Source organism: Bombus bifarius, unplaced genomic scaffold, assembly GCF_011952205.1.
Source record: "Bombus bifarius isolate JDL3187 unplaced genomic scaffold, Bbif_JDL3187 scf7180000009145, whole genome shotgun sequence".
NCBI lineage: Eukaryota > Metazoa > Arthropoda > Insecta > Hymenoptera > Apidae > Bombus > Bombus bifarius.
Window position 1 is genome coordinate 394,954 of NW_022884930.1, and position 18,311 is coordinate 413,264.

General features: G+C 41.9%; 1 protein-coding gene across 3 annotated transcripts in view; it reads left to right on the top strand.

Moving 5' to 3' along the window:
- Positions 1-18,311, top strand: part of LOC117214005 (RNA pseudouridylate synthase domain-containing protein 2-like) — a 174,840-nt gene that overhangs the window by 5,992 nt on the left and 150,537 nt on the right. Inside the window, exon 2 of one of the 3 annotated variants that reach the window (XM_033459793.1) lies at positions 11,567-11,627. The exons of the other annotated variants lie outside the window; for them this stretch is intronic. Within the exon in view, the coding sequence (XP_033315684.1) occupies positions 11,567-11,627 (61 nt within the window). The remainder of the gene's footprint in view (positions 1-11,566; positions 11,628-18,311) is intronic. 3 annotated transcript variants of the gene reach the window in all.

Consider the following 18,311-nt stretch of genomic DNA (forward strand, 5'->3'; position numbering starts at 1 on the left):
TCGCTTGCCTAAACGCGCTAAGCGGCGTGAGCCGCAACGAGCCATCCTCGCCAACCTGACGACACCCGCATCAGGGTAATTCACGATATTCACGATATTCACGGTCGATCAATTTTCGGTGTAGCGAGGCGAGGCAGAGTTTAATTTAAAAAACAAGCCTTCCTCTAATAATATCATCGAAGACAATAAGCAGTTGCCCGGTATAATAGAAGCCCGCGCTGATTTAATCGTCGATTTAACCATGCACCAGGTATTTAATCCACCGCGTTACAGCCTATCCGTGTTTTACAAGCTATCTTTCAAACGTTGTGAAGGCAGGATGTTCTATGAGCGTCGAACGCGTGCATCCGCGTGTATTTACACCGCTGTTCATAAATATCCGGACATTTTGGTCGATTTGCAGTAACGATATTTGAATTTTGGGAAAGAAGAGTCCGAAGATAACGAGAGAGATCGCCAAGTAGCAAATAGTCGCGTGAGATTTGACGAAAGGCCAGCTTTGTTACTGCATATTTACCTTCCAAATGAAAGTGCAAAATTTCAGGAAAGTATAGAAGTAAAACTATCGTTTCACGTATGTTTGGTGTACGAAAAGAATACGTACGTAGGTTGAGGGTATGCGGGTAGCCCCGCTACCCATAGATAGAAGCGCAGAATAAGTCTAGGTTCGCAAACAAGAGGGAAAATTTCAGTTGCCAACGTAAGGCGATAATGTCAACGTTACGCGATAAATCGTAACAAATTTCGTACCTTTAAGATAGTACACCGACAGTCGACGATTCCGGTGGCGACTGTCTCGCTGTTCTAGCTTAAGGGTCAGCTAAATATATTTCCGTCGTTAAAAATACACTTATTAGCTTTGCAACGAGACGTTTGGTTCTCGCAGCGGTCGAGCTTCGTGAATATTTCTTGTACAGTGGGAACGAAGATTTATGCCGCTTCAATTCTCAACGCGTTCGACATTACTATTACCTTCGGCCTCTATAAATCATCTTTGGTTGCTTACGTTGGGCAATGTCCAGTGTGTGTTGGTTGCCTCTGACAATCTTTTCGAACGATCCCCGGACATATTGCCAAAAGATAAATCAATAGGCGAAGATGATGCGACAGACAAGGAGGAGGAAGAAGAAGAGAGAAACACAAGGCCTAAACAGCTCCAGCTGCGGCTTATTTCGAGCTTCTGTGCTCTGCATCCGTGAACGCATAGACAGCGGCGCATTCTTGTCCCCTGTGTGTATTGCCTCGGATACAGTACGAGAAATAGAAATATACCCGCGGTACATACGTGTTAAGGCTCGAGGAAATAGATTATTTATTGGCCCATAAAGTTTGGCGATGCGTTTCGCCTTGTTATAGGTACTGGGTAGCAGTAAATAACGCGGTTTTATCGCTCTGTATACGCGGAACATTGTCGAATAATAATGCACGTTTGTCTCGGATGTGATATATTTTTCGTCGTTAATTAATCGGCGATTCTTTGAGCGATATTATTTAGGAGGTTATATACATCTCATTCGTTGTTGGAACGCGAGGCTTGGAAAAATGTCTGCTTTGTGTTTAGTGGCACGGTACAGACGGCAGATGCTTTTGCAAACGTACGCAAATTTTCAGAATTATTAGACACGGACTCTGTATTCGAATGTGTATCGCGATTGAAAATAGGCTGGGATACAATGTTATGGAAGATATTTGGAAGCTTAAATCTCGATGAAACATTCTATACATTGATACGGTATATTTGACATTGATTTGATTAAATCGTAAAGATTCGATCCGAAGTTTTCCGTGAATTCTATACACGTGGAAACGAAAGCCTTGGAACATTATCGGAAAGCCATACGTACCTTTGGGCAAAATCGAATCGATTTTCTAGGCTCGTCCCGGAACAGGGACGAGGCGCAGTTTCAGGCTGAAAAAGTGTAATTGGAAATTGGCTCGGGTCGATCGAGCGCAGGGTAATGTCGCCGAGCCGGGTACTTCGTTAACTGATCCACGTCACGGTGACTGGGAACAAGCTTGCCAGTGATAAAACCGAAAATTGTGCAGGCGTCCTTATCGATATTCTGCCGACCACAATGCGCCAAGTACCGTGGCGTTTTAATCTACCGAAACTGTTACCACCATTCCAATTTTCATCCCTTTCATGCCTGCGTACGACTCTTACAGTCGCTCGTAAACGTTCCATAGAATCCATTAAATCGTCTATTAACTCTTTCGCATATGCGTATCTTGCGACGCGCAATGTCGTTGATTTTATGCTTTGAACGCGATCGTAAGATCTCGTCCGTCGTAAGACAACGTTAGAATATTTTTGAGAAGTAGAATCTTAGCTGTATTTTGCTTAGCTGTATATAAGAAAAATCTGAAACATTCGACATACGTATCACTTAGAAACTATAAGAGTAAATTCTTATATGAAACAATGTTCAGTTCTACGCAATAGGAAAGGACATACAAAATATTTATACTTTATTTATATTTATATTTATACTAATATTTATACTCTCTTTTATGGAAAGATCTAAGAATATATTTTTCGATCGAACCTTCCTGTGGCATATCCTGCGGGTTCATCGTCAGATAAATAATCATAGGAATTTTGTGGAATAATAGCAGAGCAAGTATATCGAAGCTCGTACGCGTTACGGTCGGTCGTCGTGTGTTTGGATAAATAAACGAGTCGGTTTGACGGGCTTTGTACCATCGATAGTTGCCTTAACGCGGTCATTCACGTTCAAACGACAAAGGATCGTGCCACGAGCCGGATTACGAGGCTTAAATTAGTCGAACGTGAATTACGTTCGCAAAAAAGTTCCGCGAAATCCCCGCTACGACATGTACATGCTGTCTATTTCCGTCTGACAATCTTTGTAAGATTCGGGCCACTGTAAAAAGTAAGCAGAAACCTATATGAACGTACTTCTGCCGAGTACATGCCCGCTGGTTTCGACGATAAGGGCGCGAAACGCGTCCGTTTTTATCCGTTTGCGTATCGGGTATACAATTAAGGCTTGATTTATCGTGAGTTTTCTGGCCATGAATAATTCACAAGTTAAATTATTCATAAGTCGCGCGTAGCGTGTTGTAGAAGTAACTAATTCAAAAATAGAATCTCGGTGAGCCAGAGGGGAGCTAGGGTTGGGTGGTGAAGGGTGTAAAAGCGACTCGTAATTGAAGTTAATTACCAGCTGAAGTACATTCGCGGCTGAATCGAGTGTCGGTGATAAACGCGTGGAAGTAAAAGCGAGTGAACGCGACCGAACGAATCGAGATCATCCCTTGGTCGCGAGTTTTAACCTTCGAATCGAGCTCCGATCTGGGACAACCGGAGTTTTCGCGAAAGTTACGAGAATCACCGAGTTCTTTTGGACGCCGATCGTTAGAGAAATTAGCGCCTGTCACTGAAGGGGAAGTTAGTCATCCGCAACGACGACGAAACGTTTTTCGGCGAAAATAAAACGAAATTTGTTATTCTTGCGGCGAAAAGTAGATAGTAATGGAAATTGGCGTGATATAATGTCTTTTATAGGATATTTGAATGTAAATTATCGTACAATGAGACCGAAACGAGCTATATTCGAAAGGAAAGCTGGGAATTGGTGGAAACGTAAATGATACGAGATTGCCTTCGTTGATTCACCGGCGGGAGTGACCAAATTTCTTCGTAATAAAAGGTAACTAATAAAGAAAATGGGATATATTTGTTGTATCAAAAATGAATCCGCAAAGATGAGCGGACAAGTAAGAAAATTGCCAAATTCAGAACGTATCATTCTCGTTAATGTATCATTCTCGTCTTCGTGGACGTACGATTAGCGGGGTATGGGGAAAAGAGGAATAAAAGCCGCTGGGTGAGCAATAAATGGCATCTGTTCCGGTATATAGACGAATATAGAAGCTTCGTACGGTAGGTGACGACGATGAATCGCTAAAGAAAGTGCCTTATCATTTCCTGAACATGACACGAGAGATGATTCGCAGCGCAACCGTTCACGGCCACGTGCCTATTCATTTTATTGTTACGTACGCAAATCGGCTGCACAAGTCCACCGTAGTCTCTTCAGTCGCTTAATTGAAATTCGAAGATTCCGCGTAGAACGTCTTTCTGATACGAAAAGAGTAGATCGGGCGAATATCGTGAGAAATTTCAAGCTGTTGAAGCTAACTGTTAAAGGGCACAAAGCACAAAAGTACGCGTTTTGTTTGGAGTTTTACGGTGGTATTATTGTCGAACGATCGTTGATCGCCATCGATAGGTTTGCGAAGATTCTTTGCCATTCGCCTATTGCTCGGAATTCTATTTTAATTCTTAAATGTTTGATCTGTACAGATATAATGTTAACGTTCGAACGTTATACGAACGAATATTATAACGTTTTGAAATTGCTAATTTACGTGTGGTAAAAGGAGAGACATTAATGTAAGATCACGCATGTATATCGTAAATGTCTTTATCTTGGATGCCAAACGTCTCGGGTAATTTTGGAACAGGAATTGTCTCGATAGTTACTGCGTAAGCCTCGACGAACCTAGACGTATATAATTTACGAGCAAGGATAGATTCAGAGTGTATAATTTTGATATACTTTTAGTACAATATAAACGTCTTGTGGACACGACAATTTCTATTAACAGATAAACGACGGTTGATATATTACTGCGCCTTTTCGTGGCTAAGGTAAAGCCAGGCTTGCCAATTATCACTACTTTCTTATATAGGTAATATAAATGGTATGGTATGGGTCGGGTCGCTAATGAACGGGTAATAAATAAATAATTAATTAGTAAATTTGGTTGGTCGAGAACCGGCCTTGCACCGTAAAGGTATCAAAGGTGAGAAGAAAAAACGCGTGGAAAGAAATTTATTATGCCTATCGACGATTTAACCTGAATTATGCTAGTTGACGATTAATTTTAATTAACAATAATAACAAGCGATAGAATGTGCTGTATTTGCAAGCTGATTTCAAACAGATTTCATTCACCTTCTTAATCATATCCGTAAGAATATAAATTTGTATAAATGTCCGTGTCCGAATCGTAAAACTCCAAAAATCTCACATATTTACATCTTTACAATAAGAAATTCTAGGAGATTGCTCCGATCAAAGTTAGTGTCTCTGGAAGCGGTCGTTTCTGGTTTCGATCCACTTTTCCCTGTGAGGCAGAGGCCATACGTGAAAAATCAGTACGCCGATGCGTAACAGGATTAAAAATAACGATAACGAGTGGCCCGGCTGTGAATCGTTTCGCGCGGACGTAAACCAGCGTTCCGTCGATTACGTCGATTCACGTGCGTAACGCGGCGGAACTAACGCGATGGAACGCGTTCGCGGGCACAAAATAGATCGCAGGGTGTACCTTTGTCGGCTACCGTGACTCGATGTGTCGGTTTATAATTATCGTCTTAGATACGGCGACGTCTCACGATTCTCCACACTGTGTACAGCCGTCGACGATTCGTCTATGCACATACATCGGAATGTGACAAGAGAAAAATCAGTCTCGCATTTTGTTTCTGCTTACCTGATCGCGTGTCCGTCACGTGTCGTTTGATAACGGATGCGTTTAACGCAAATTTAAATTCGTACATTTGTATTTAAACGTTTGAACTTGAACACTTGGATTTGAACATTTGAATCGAAATCTTCGATATCGGTATTTGAACTTGAAATTTGATCGAGATGCTTGGATTTGAATGTTTGACTTTGAACACGTCTGAATGCGAATATTTCAGTGTGAATTTTGTAGCACGTGTAGCACGATTTTACGTAAGCGGTCGATATTTTAGATCGCTGCTGTTGAGACTATATTACCGTTCAAAAGTTTGCGATTGCTTATTTAAAGAGGAAGAAATTTGCATTTTTGAATGTAAAAGGTAGGAATGCTCGAGTTTCTATGTATCTTAAATTAGTACATACATATATACTTAGTAAAAGAGTCAGATTATAATCGTTCGACGTTTCGTACGGTATCGTTAATTTCTTGAGTTCGTATTTAAGCTTACGCAACCGAGCATTGAGTAGAATGAAGATTGACTTACGTAACGAGAAGTCAAAGTATTTATTATCTATACGGTCTATTTAAATAATTTCGAATTGTAAAATTCTATAATTGAGTTGTATTTATTAAAAAAAAAAAAAATTGTGCAGAAAAAATCGAAAGGTAAATATAAGTCATATTTTATATAAAATAACATGTTATGCAATTCGCTACGTTTCACCGACTGCCTCTCGGTTTTTTCAGTGAAATAGGACAGACCATATTATAAAGTTTGGAATCTGCGTCTGTAATTTTATAATTGAGATATATTTCATGAAAATTAAGTAAGGGTCTGGCTGCTTTTGAGTGGTAGTGTACGTCCAGGTTGACCAGTGAATCAAAATGAAGCGTCTTCCTCTTCGGAGACGCTTCCTGTCGCCACGTATGTTATCCTCACGAACCTGCTTAAGCTAGACGTACGAATGGCCGAAGACACAGCGTCAAAGAACACGCAAGCCACACGATGATTCCTCTTGTTCGCTTTGTTTCGGCCAACTATTTCTGTACGACGAGCATTCTACGCTACTAGGAGACGACGAGCGGTGCATGCATGGGTTTTGCAAGTTTACGAGACCCTCGAAGCTCCGTTCGCCAGGGGACGCGAAACACTTCCGACTGAGAACCGGATTCGGCCCGATTTATACGTAGCCATGCAAAAGCTGTAAGGTATCGAGAGTCACGGCTCCATCGGTTTATCAAATAGTCGCCTTTGATCGCTTTAAAATCTTCGAGACGTCGTTGAAGAATGTAAATTCGCTATCAAAGAGAACTTTCATTTCCTTCACGGAATTGGATTACGTGTTGGCGTATGCTATTACTAGAATGAAGATGTTTATGCAAATTCATATTTCGATCCTATACACACACAGTTGATATTGTAACGAATACTTCAATTTCATTATTTTATATATCTTTGTGTATCATGCGCATTCGGTACAGTTTTATATAAATTAAATATTATATTACTACATAAATTAAATTTATAAAATAGAATGCTACGTTTTATCCTATTTACGTAATATATTTCGTTGTATTATTTCTATAGGAACGTATTTATTTGATTCGCCAGTATTAAAATTTTTTAAATCGATATTCAAGATTCCAGCTTTACCAGTTCAGATATCACGGCTGTCTTATCAATAATTCAAGAATGCCCAGATTTAAAATTTCTCAGAGCCACACGTTGGGAATCCGAAGCTTCCACCGGTTTCACCTTTCACCCTCTACGACATCAGCTTTCGCCGTGCAAGTGTTATTAGCATAGATCGAACTTCGACAACACGAACAACCACCGGTAACAAACTCTTTTAACCCAGGAGTCGTCGTCGCTATCCTATTTCACGATACTAGCCATCGAGTTTCGTGTCGATTCGACTCGAAACCTTTCATCTTCCCGTCGACTGTGCCATTATGTTTTCTCCGTTGGTTTCACGAGTACCGACCGAAAGAAGTCCGCATTTAGCGATGGAATTACCGTATTTAGAGGCACTCGAACGTTTCCATTCGACGTCGTCCGAGTTTTAATTACGTCGACGGGTACAATGGCGGCGTACAGTCTCGTATGTGTTCCACGTTCGTCGTCGACGAATAAAGCGTCCAGAGATGCCTGTTAATTATCGTCGCATTCACGCTGGCCACGTATCGCTCGGTATTAAACGCGTTGTTTCGACGCCGAGAATCGTTCGTCGAGTCGCTCGTCGACACAATAAATCCGGTCTTATCGGCTGGTGCACGCAGAATGCTCGTCCCTGTCGCGATTTCCCTTCGCGATAATGTCCGGCGAACGATCGGCTGTTAACTCGGCGTTTCGGCTCGCAACGCTGATTTTCTCGGCAACAGGGGGAGACTCGTGCAAAAGTGCTGATAAAATATGTCCAGACCTCTCTATCGGCATTTCGAAACGAGTCTGGAAATTGAAAATCAGTGCACACGCGACATTTATAATCTGTCGTACGTAATGCGAGTTCTGATCTATCGTATCGATGTTGTTCCCTCGTTTGCGTAGACTTTTCGATGTAATTTAATTTGGTGTAACTCGAGGCGAGTGCGCGCGTGTGTATACGTGGAGGGTATAAGATCGGAGTTAATTTCTGGATTATTATTTATCTTTTTACGTATCTGCCAATGTGATCTCTTTGGTACAAGTTTTATGCTCTATTAATCGAATAGTCGTACTATAAAAATAAAAATTAGGTCAAAACTTGGAAATTCTACGAACGTTTATCTTATTTTGAGGAATATCGAATGACGTTCGCGTTTTAGAGTTAAGTATAAATGGAGCCTTAATTCAATGGGAATTTTGCGTTTAATCCGAGAAAGATAGGAGAGACGTAGATGTAAAATATCGTAACGCGGTTTCCGACAGAGCGGAAGTCGATGGAAAGTTTCGCGGATCGAACGGAGGGAGTTTCGTGTCGCGTTCCATCGCGTGTTTCACCGGGCTGCGACCAAATATCGAGTCTCGTTTAACGAAGTTAGGATTACTTCCTCCTATTTTCGATTCCGATACCCTTTGTTCCTGCGGTTAACTTTTCAAATTACGAGTGCGTAATAAATTAAAGCCGAAAATGCAGACGATTCGTTGGAAAAAATCGTAGGAATGTGTCCGCCGTGAAACGTACACGGTTGCATTATGCAAACGAATACGAGGGCGGAGAGGTAAAAAAGAAACTTTTGATCTGGTTTTCGCGGTAGTTGGTTCTCGTATCTCACGCTGACCAGGCCGCAAAGGGGAATAAAAAAATCCACAGAAATCGCTGGACCGCGACTTGCTCGGGCCACTTTCACCTCTGACGCACCTCGGGCAAGGCTGACCAGCTCTAACGTCGAAATAGGAGCGAGGAAGGGAGAAAAAAAAAATGGTCAGTCGGGAGGAAAACCGGGAAAAATTCTACTCGTTTGTCTATTGCCGTTCCTACCGCTTTGTTTCTGTTTCATTGGACAGGTGTTCCAGTTCAGAAAAGGCCTTAAAGACCTGTTTGTTTTCACAGGTATTATTTCACATACTAACTGGAATTATAAAGTTGACAATGAAAATTGTTAAGATTTAATGCGCGACGCGGTAATAATTGTCCCGTTGTACGGCGAATAAAAAAGATTTGTAAAAATCTCTGATTTCATTCCAAAGTCAGGATGATATACCATCTCTTTTTCCGCAACTTTCCTTCTTGGCGAATTGGAAGAATCTCGAGGAGCGGAGTTTTCAAGGGAAGACCAAAGTTCGCTCGTAAGTCGTTAAATACGTGGCAACGGGGCCGAATTTGTAGCACGTCGCGTCGAGAAAACTGGTCGAGGTACGCTATAAATTAGTTGGCTCTTCTGGTACACGTAAGGATTATTATCCGAGCTAAGCTAAACAGTTCGCGTGCTGCTTAACTTTTTCTAATTGTTTGGAAAGCGGCCTGCGTCTGTCGTCAACTTTCGACTACTTTTCGACCAACTCGCGATTCGTGCACGTTAATTCGAAACTCTTCCATTTGTGTCGACTATTTCAAGCTCTCAACCTTGATGAGATTCTGCCGATTTGATTTGCTCCATTTCAAACATTAGGAAGAAAAGTCCGCCGTTATAAGTTGTAGAGTGAACTTGGATGTTTCCCGATATTTTCATCGAACTTGACAATCGAATAGATATCGAAAGATATTGTAATTTGTCATAAACGGTCTCGATAACGATGCATGCGACTCTAACAATTCCATTCAGGTAATTTGAAAACCTAGAAACAGAAATGTACCGTTGCAAATTACGAAGTAAATTTCGATGTTGCGTTCTCTTTAAACTTGACAATCGGCATCGATAGATCGTATCGCAATATATCGTGAACGTCTAGCCTCGGTTTGTTTTGCATTCTACGATTAAGCAAATGAGATATCGCGTTGTTCATCCTTACATCCCTCGAGAATTCGTCGTTGTAATCCGTGTGATTTCTCAAAAGATAAAAGGTGTCTGCCATGCTGGCTATTAAAACATCGTCGCCCGCAGAGCAGAATCATTTCGCTGCTGGCTGCGATTAATTCTGCCCCGATGTCTTGATACGAAGCCCCGAACGGTGACAAAAATAATTGCCACATATTGTGCCCTTCTCCTTCGTATACATAGATTGTTTCGTGTTAGTCAACGTCATTATTTCGTTCGTGGATTGTTGTTCTGCTTTTGTCGCGTAACTCGTGGCTCGTTGCCTTTTCACGGGGAGCAAATTTCAGAGGCGGTGAAACGCGTTTGCGGCTTCTTAACCATGGTCGGGCAGCGATCTATGCCTTTTCATCGAACGGTTTTCGAACGAGATCTTTTTCCTTGCCTCCTTCTCCAGTCATATCCGTTGTTATTGTTGCATAAACGTTTAATACGCGAACAAACAATAGTTTCTCTCACACGCTTGAAAGCTTTGAGATTTTGAAACAAAAATGTCGTTCAAGGAGAGAAGTTGAACGAATCGCACGAGAAAAGGAGAATAGGGAGCTGAATGCGAGGAATTTTGTTAAACTTTAGAGACTTAGTTATTCCGGATCGACTTCTAATTCGAATAAGATTTCGAAAATAAACGAATATTTCTGATGGTCCTGGTGGATTACTTATTCTTCTTTTGTTACTTCGATGTTGTGAGATTCGACGAGATAACGAATTTTTGATGTATCCCCTTAATTCTCTTTTGTATTCACCCAAGGGCAGTATTTGTTCGAACGTTTCATTATTTGGTAGAAATCCGTAAATAAAGAAAGCTGCGACCTCTTCCAATAAAACAATAAATTGGTAAAAAAAGACACGAATAGAAAATACAATAAACAAGATGTTTGCATACGGAGTTGTATCGAAATAAAAGCGTTTGTTCGATGTTCGTCGGGAGATGTATAAAATTGTCGGAGAGTTCGATGAGTTTCATTCTGCAGATCGAAATAATTCACCGGGTGGCTGAAAGACGAACGAATTGCTGTTGCTGCGAGCATTAAGCGCATCGTAGTGGCGTTTGAGCGAACGATAGGTCGTTTAAGGCCCCTTGCGAGCTATACACACGTGGTTTCTCTATCTGGTCGTAGAAACTGTGCACTCGTAAACCGGTAGGAGTAGTCGCTTGCAAGTGAACGTTCCACGACCCGGTAATTCAGACACGAAACTGACATATGATAATCCTATCTAGCTCACCGGCTGGCCATTTCTGTGACGATTATCGATAACGATATAGTTACCGAAGGAGGATGAAAATCTCACTAGAAGTTGCGATTGTATTACATTTATTTCGCTCTCGGGCATCCACAAAATGCTATTAGGTCAAAACTCTGAAGCAATGTTATGGCTCTAAATCTTTTAATTTTTAAATTTCCGAATTTTCAAATATTCAAACTCTATGGAATATTTAAATATATAAATTTTTCATCAACGAATTTTCAAATATGCATATTTTCCAATTTCTGAATGTTTAAATTCTTAAATACTCGGATATCTCATTTTCGTTTTTACAAATACCGACATTTTTATATCTCCAAACTTTCAAATTCCTTTCCTATTTCCAATTGTTCAAATTTTTCAGATTCCTTTTAATTAATTTTTATACTTTGAAACTTCCAACCGTCTCGTTCATCGAATCATCGGTGAGTAATCGTCTCCGTGCAAGTGAATCTTTTAATGTCACGAATGCCGTAAGATCCAAGTCATTCCGATCAATGTAAAAGCCTGTACGTTGTTATCGGATACTCTTAACCGCTCGCGTTGGTTGGCTCGGTTCGTTCGTTTTCCTTTTGCTCGCGTAACATCGAGATTACTTTCACTTAATTAATCAGCTGGTGGTCATCCCGAGACGCGCGCAACGTAACATCACTCCGGCGTAATGATCTTTGCATCACATACTTGCGCAACACTCAGTCGCGGTCACCTGCGTTCTCTTTTCCTTTTTTTTATTCTCGATAGCGGCAGGACCAGGTTGGCCTTGAACCAGAAACTTCCCAAGCCATCGATCATTGGCATCGCTCGTGCATCGTGCCATTTGCGTTGCCTTCTCCCCCTATTGCTCCGATTCTCGTTTGTTTTTATTTTTGTTGTGAGTTTTTTGCCACGCTATTTCAAACGCTCGGTTTACGTATTGACTTCTTTCTATTAGAAAATCGAAGGAAAAATGCCTGGCTTTCTCTTTCGACTTGAGTAATCGTACCGAAGATCCAGTGTAATTTAACATACGACGGTTTCACATTGAATCGAATTCAAATTTGGTTGCTAGCATTCGAAGGTTAAAATTACTTGCGCAAAGGTTTTTTATGTTTCGTTTCGATAGACTCGAATAACACCGATTGTGAGAATCGATGTATGCCGGTGATTCTATCACTTTTGGTCTCGGTAACATCTAAATGTCACTCGATGCCTTGGAACGTGACCGAACCAGCGTACAACGTAGCGTACAACGGTCCCCTTGAAGCGTGCTAAGTAACATTTTACCGAATCGCGATCCTACAACGATTAAACGCCCACGGCGTTCGATCTTTGATATTACACGACAGACCCTCGATCATGATCTACCAAGAATCACCCTGATCCCATCACCTTTTATCGTCACTTTAGGTCTCGAATCCATCATCCGTGACGTTAACCTTCTTCGATCGTGCTATTCTTCTCTTTGAAATATCATTATGCAAACATGCTTACTAACATCTTAATCGTCCATGGAACTACGTCTCACGATTTTGTTCCGTACGTATAATCTTTCGAAGCTTACGCGTCGATTCGTTTTTAATTTTTTAGTAAGCATTCGAAAGCTCGTGCGTGATTTATTTCCGCTGTATCAACATCTATAATATTTGAAAAATACAGGTCGAAAGCACGATATCTAAGCACATTTCCGTTGATTTTCTAACTTTAATGACACGTTATAACAGAAGAAAAGAACGTAACAAGATACGGTATGAGATTCAACTCGACCAAAGACTGCAAAGAGTTAATCCAGATCTTAGTACAACATCTCCCCGAGATATGAGAAATCGATCATCCTCTCCGATTCGCTTCAGCCAAACCGCGTTCACTTCCATTCGCGACATTTTTATCCAACGCTTTCATCTCGGGAAACGCGGCTCCCTGGGGGTAAACTAGCGCATGTACACCTGGCACGGCTGGTAACGAGCAAGTAGAGAAAGAAGGAAAGAACGAGCGGGGGAGGGAGGAAGATAGAAAAAGAGTGGCGGTGCTCTCTCGCCTCGGCCAAGCTTCCCGTGAAAACCGGGCACGAGATTTGGCGATGGGCCAAAGCACAGTCGCTCGAGGGTCCACGTCCCGCGGCTTGGATTTCTGCTGATTTCGGGAGAGGCGGCGGCGGAGGTGGCGGAAGGTGAAGGAGGCGGAGGCGCCTGGGCGTCCCCAGGGGCAACAGGTACCCACACATACACGGCCATAAGCTTTTCTTCGCTGCAGAGAGATATGCCCGGCCACGTGCTCGCGCTAAATATAACGTCTGCCCACTGTCTTCTTCCTCCCACCATCGTAGGTCCGACCCAGCCCTCTCTATTTTGTTCGCGTTCGAGAATCTGTATCGCGACTGGATCCAATGTGTTTCTCCGTTTAATGGGAACTGCTGCTAATTACGTGCAATTAAACGGATTAGTTTTCGATTCGGTATTGGCGAATTTGTATACGAGAGAAGAAAAACGCGTATAAGGGGCGGGACAGTTTAGACGAAGTTCGTGGAAGTTTCAAATTTTCGATCGAGATTTGCTTATGGTTAGTTACGCAAGTGTTTGGCGATTCTGTTAATCAACGCGGTCACGTAACGCTTGTTGAGATATCACGAGTACGAAACTTGAATATCGCCCACCCCGTTGATTAAAATTATGCTTCCGTTTGGAAACCTTACTGATCTCCTCCTATTTGATGTTCCTATATCGATTTCGTCGATATTGTACGAGTTTGTACTTCGTTGGTATTCCTATAAGTTGGTTCATCCGACGTTCAATGGATTATAGAAGCGAACGACGCGATAAAGCTCTCCGTTCTCGTTCGATTCGTTAATCGCTGTTCCGATAATGCAGATTCTATTGTATTTCAAACGTTCTTTTAAAGTTTTTAAACTTTTGGTGCTTCCGGAAACTAATCGACTCGTTTATCAAACTGAACGTCCATCGGGACGCCAGGAAGGCGAAAGAACTCCGTTGGAACAGCGTTTCGACATTTGCGACGCTTTTCATAATCCCGCAAAGTGTCGCATCTTGATGTCGATCCGATTGAACCAGGATCCAAACGTTGTCGGCGCGATTTACCACTGAAATCCCTGGTGTATCGTCGGTTACGGGGTAAGAAAGTTCCCGGAGTCGAGTTCCAGCAACACGGCGGATGCGTATTGAATTACCGAGGTCGTCCTAGTTTCCGGCATGTTGGTAACCATCGGTGAATACCATCTTCGCTTTGCTACGTTCATTTTTCATGCCGGTAAATTCTGTATGACGAGTCAGCGCTGCTCCATCGTTTCCATCGTAGTTTCACGTTTATCACCGCGACGGATATCGGTTCGTTCAGAGACAATGTCATAGTGACAGCGAACAGGCTTCGAGGATATTTTGGTGATGCAGATGTGGAACTGTGGATGAGTTTGTTAGCGACGACGTGTTTCTAAGGGCCGTTGTGAATGACATCATCCTATTATTCATAGCCTTTTCATCTTCGAAAATGTTTTCATACCGGCATTGCGTTACGACAGCTCTGTGTCGCCGCAATGTGCCGATTCCACAAAGCGAATTCTTCAGAGGGCAAACCGATCGATTCTCTGTTTCATAAATTTCTCGATTCGTTGGTCATCGTGCAGTTTTTTTTGGCAATTTTTTTCACAACTAGTAGAAACAGCGCGATTGTACCGGACTATGTATACCTATAGTAAAGCACGGAAAGTTCATTGAATCTACTCGAAGGCCTCATTAGATTCGAACGCAGGAAATCGTTTTCGAACCATTTACGACAGGTATGGTCACTGGAAGCGATATAGCGGGGTCGTAAAATAAAACGTTTAGCGGTGACACCGACTGATCTAACTACATCTATGAACACAGGCATCCGCGTCAGCTTTTCCAAGTCATTTTCCATCATTGTTAGCGGTTAAACGATACGTTACAAACTTAGAGCTTTCAGAAATAAAATAAATCGGAAGTTATAAGGGATTTTTAAATCAAAGGTACATCCTCGTTCATAAATATCAGGTGAAGTTCTAAACAATTACAACGATATTTATTCCAGAACTTGGAAACGGACGAATATCTAAGTGCCTAATAAAAATTTCTATCAAGTTCGAGTTCCTGGCGACAGCTTCGTGTATTCTTTACGTTGCTCTCATTTATCTTGTACTTTAACACAGACGTGCTGCATATTTTTGTATTTTTTGCTGCTCAGGCTTTTCGACGTTCGCGCAGTAAATCGCGTTACCGTAGCGAATATCATCAAGTACTGTCATCAGGTTTCTGGAGGAAACTCCGAGTCTGATGGAAAAGCCGAGGCGAAGAAGTGAATTTGACTGTTGATTCAGAAGTTTGAAATTCGGCCGAAGCGACTGATACGTGTTTCCTCACCAAACATTACATGCTGTTCTCGTTGCTAAAATAAATTCAAACTGTCATCCGGTGGATTCAATTAGAAGCGAATTCCTGCCCGAAACAGTCGAAAGTCAATATTCGTCTTCTAAATGTAGAAACTTGACTCTTTATCCATATGGGTGGTTTCTATGTAGGTAATTCATAAAATAAGCGGCAATTAAGGAAAATTATATATTCTATCCGTAATTTCTCCATCCATCGTCGTTTTATGATTTCTTATGACAGCAAATATATCTCTTAATAGGTTTTTACTTAATCGTTTAGCCTCCAACGGTAGAGTGGATCGTTTTGACTCGACTATTTCTTTTATACGTTACATTTCCTGATGTTGCTTCTACTAATGTGATTAAGTAAAGTATAGGTTCACTAAGACAAGAAAATTAATCTACCGACGACTGCATCACTTTTGATGCAACGAACTTTCTCTTTCTTCTCCTTCCCTACCCTCCTTTCCCCTAGTTCTCTTACATTACACCTGCACGATTTAACGTGTCTCTGAGATAGAACGTTGAAACTTCCCCCAATTGGTCTACATACTGTTGCGAATGTATCATATAGTTTCCATGAAAGCCGGTAGCATGCCGCAGGATCGACGAAATATCATTAATCCTGACCGAGTAATTCCTCGTCCTGATTTCGCGAATATGGCCAATCCTCCGCCTATTCGTTTCGCGAGGCGGATCGAAAGAGTGTTTTTGCACGCGTGGTCGTGATCGCGCGAAAGGAGAAACCTCGGAAGAAACGGGCTGATGGCTCGTCGGAGGTTGGAGGAGACGGTTATGCGAATAACTCGGGGCTGGCACGGACATACTCGGCTCACGATCCGAACCATCCTCCCTCTGTCTGCTTGGCCTGGCTGTCCAGCTCCTAACATGCCACGGCCAATTTCTGCCCCGCCACATTTGTCTCCCTTGCCAATTGCAATGCTCCGCGCCGCTTGCTTTTGCCGAATGGAACACACAGAACCAGGCGGCAGCCACGAAAATAGGGGATAGAGATAGGAGCAGAGCGAGAGAAAACAAAACGCTGCGGTGAAGAGTGTGTGTTGAGAGAGCGTGTGCGCGCCGGATAGGAGAGAAGCGAGAAAAGCGGGCTAAGCGGATTCCGGTGCGGTGGATAACTCGGCACGGTCAATGATCGCGGCTCGATACCTCGAATAGTAGAGAGTAGCGAGAGCTTGGTGGCGAGACGAACAGAGAGAAAGAGAGGGGAGCGAGATAGAAGTTCGAGTGCGTGCCTGATAATAGGAGCTCTCGGTTGGGTGGGCTGGAAAAAGGTCTCGATGGCGTCTCCGCCAGCCGTCGGGTATCAGACTACAGCCTGATTGAAATTTAGAAAATTGCTTGCGGTTGTATTGCTGGATCTATCGTACTCTTGTGATTATTAAGGGTTGAAGTAAAATATACAGTATTAAGGGATAAATTCTCGCAAAAAAATCACTTCTTGGTATCGTCAATTCGATATTTGTGAATATTTCTCTGTCAATTTTGGATCACGGTAGAGATCTAAGTTTAAATCGTCAGCTAGATGCAGGAATATTAATCAGTCATTAGCGCGTACGCTGTCTAAGATACACGGTAGCTTGCTATCGTAACGCGCAACTGTTGGATGATCAATTCTGTTAAGTCGTGTCACTTTTCACGTAAATCTCTTAAACGTGTATGTAATTATACTTAATATACAGATGTTTTGCAGCTTTCCAACACAATAAATAGAGGACAGAGACTCCAATGAATGAAATTCGTTTCAGTTATTTTTATCGATCTCGTTCTCTCGCTTTGCTTTTATTTTTCATCCGGATCAAAAAGTTACGAAGGACGTACGTAATAGTTTTCTTCTATCGGAGAGGTTCGAGTGGCGTAAGAAATCCGATTTTTTACTTGGAAATTCGTCGTTGTCACCAGAAGGCTATCATTATGCGCCGTTGCGGGCTTTCACGAAATCTAACTGGCGCGACTACGAACGATGAAAAATGGTGGACGGTTGCACGCGGACTGAAATACGTTGTGGCAAGCTAAAGGGGGACTAAGCTTGTGCGTTGTAAGGCATTCTCGGTGTCGGTAGTGTTGTGTCCCTTTACTGCAATGCAGAACATTGAATTTCCAACCGCAGTCTGTCTGCACACGCTCTCTTCCAAGTCGTTGTTACGGCTGCGAATGGTCTTCCGCATTCGAGCGATGATGCGTTTGATCACGTGTGATGTGTTTATGAGTTCTGTGAGGAAATTCGGTCGCGTTCTCTCATTTTTCCCCTTTGAAATTTTAGATCGCCTCTTACGAGACCGAGAAAATTGATTTTATTCTTGTTAAATTTAGCATTCGTTTTAAGTGGAAATTTGACCGTTTTATTTTCTTTCTCTTTCTTTTTTCTTTCATTCTGGAAGAAATTTTCCAGTGGAATCATCTCTATGGCATCTATGTCACTTATGTCAACATCGTCCGAAAATTTGGTGAAATTATTAAAAATCCTCTTTCGATGTCCAGGAACCCTGCAAGTTCCGACAGAATTTTTTCAACCATGTCGAATTATATCGGATTATATTACTTCTCTACGAACAATGCCTCGGTAATGTTTCTGCAAGATAAAATATAAAAATTGTATTTCCTAATTTTCCGTTGCACTTTGAAATTTCAAAGCGTAAAATTCTATATCTGCGTATTTTTAACATTCCTGACCATAACCGCTAAGCTCTCTTATGCTATTGAAAAATTACATGAA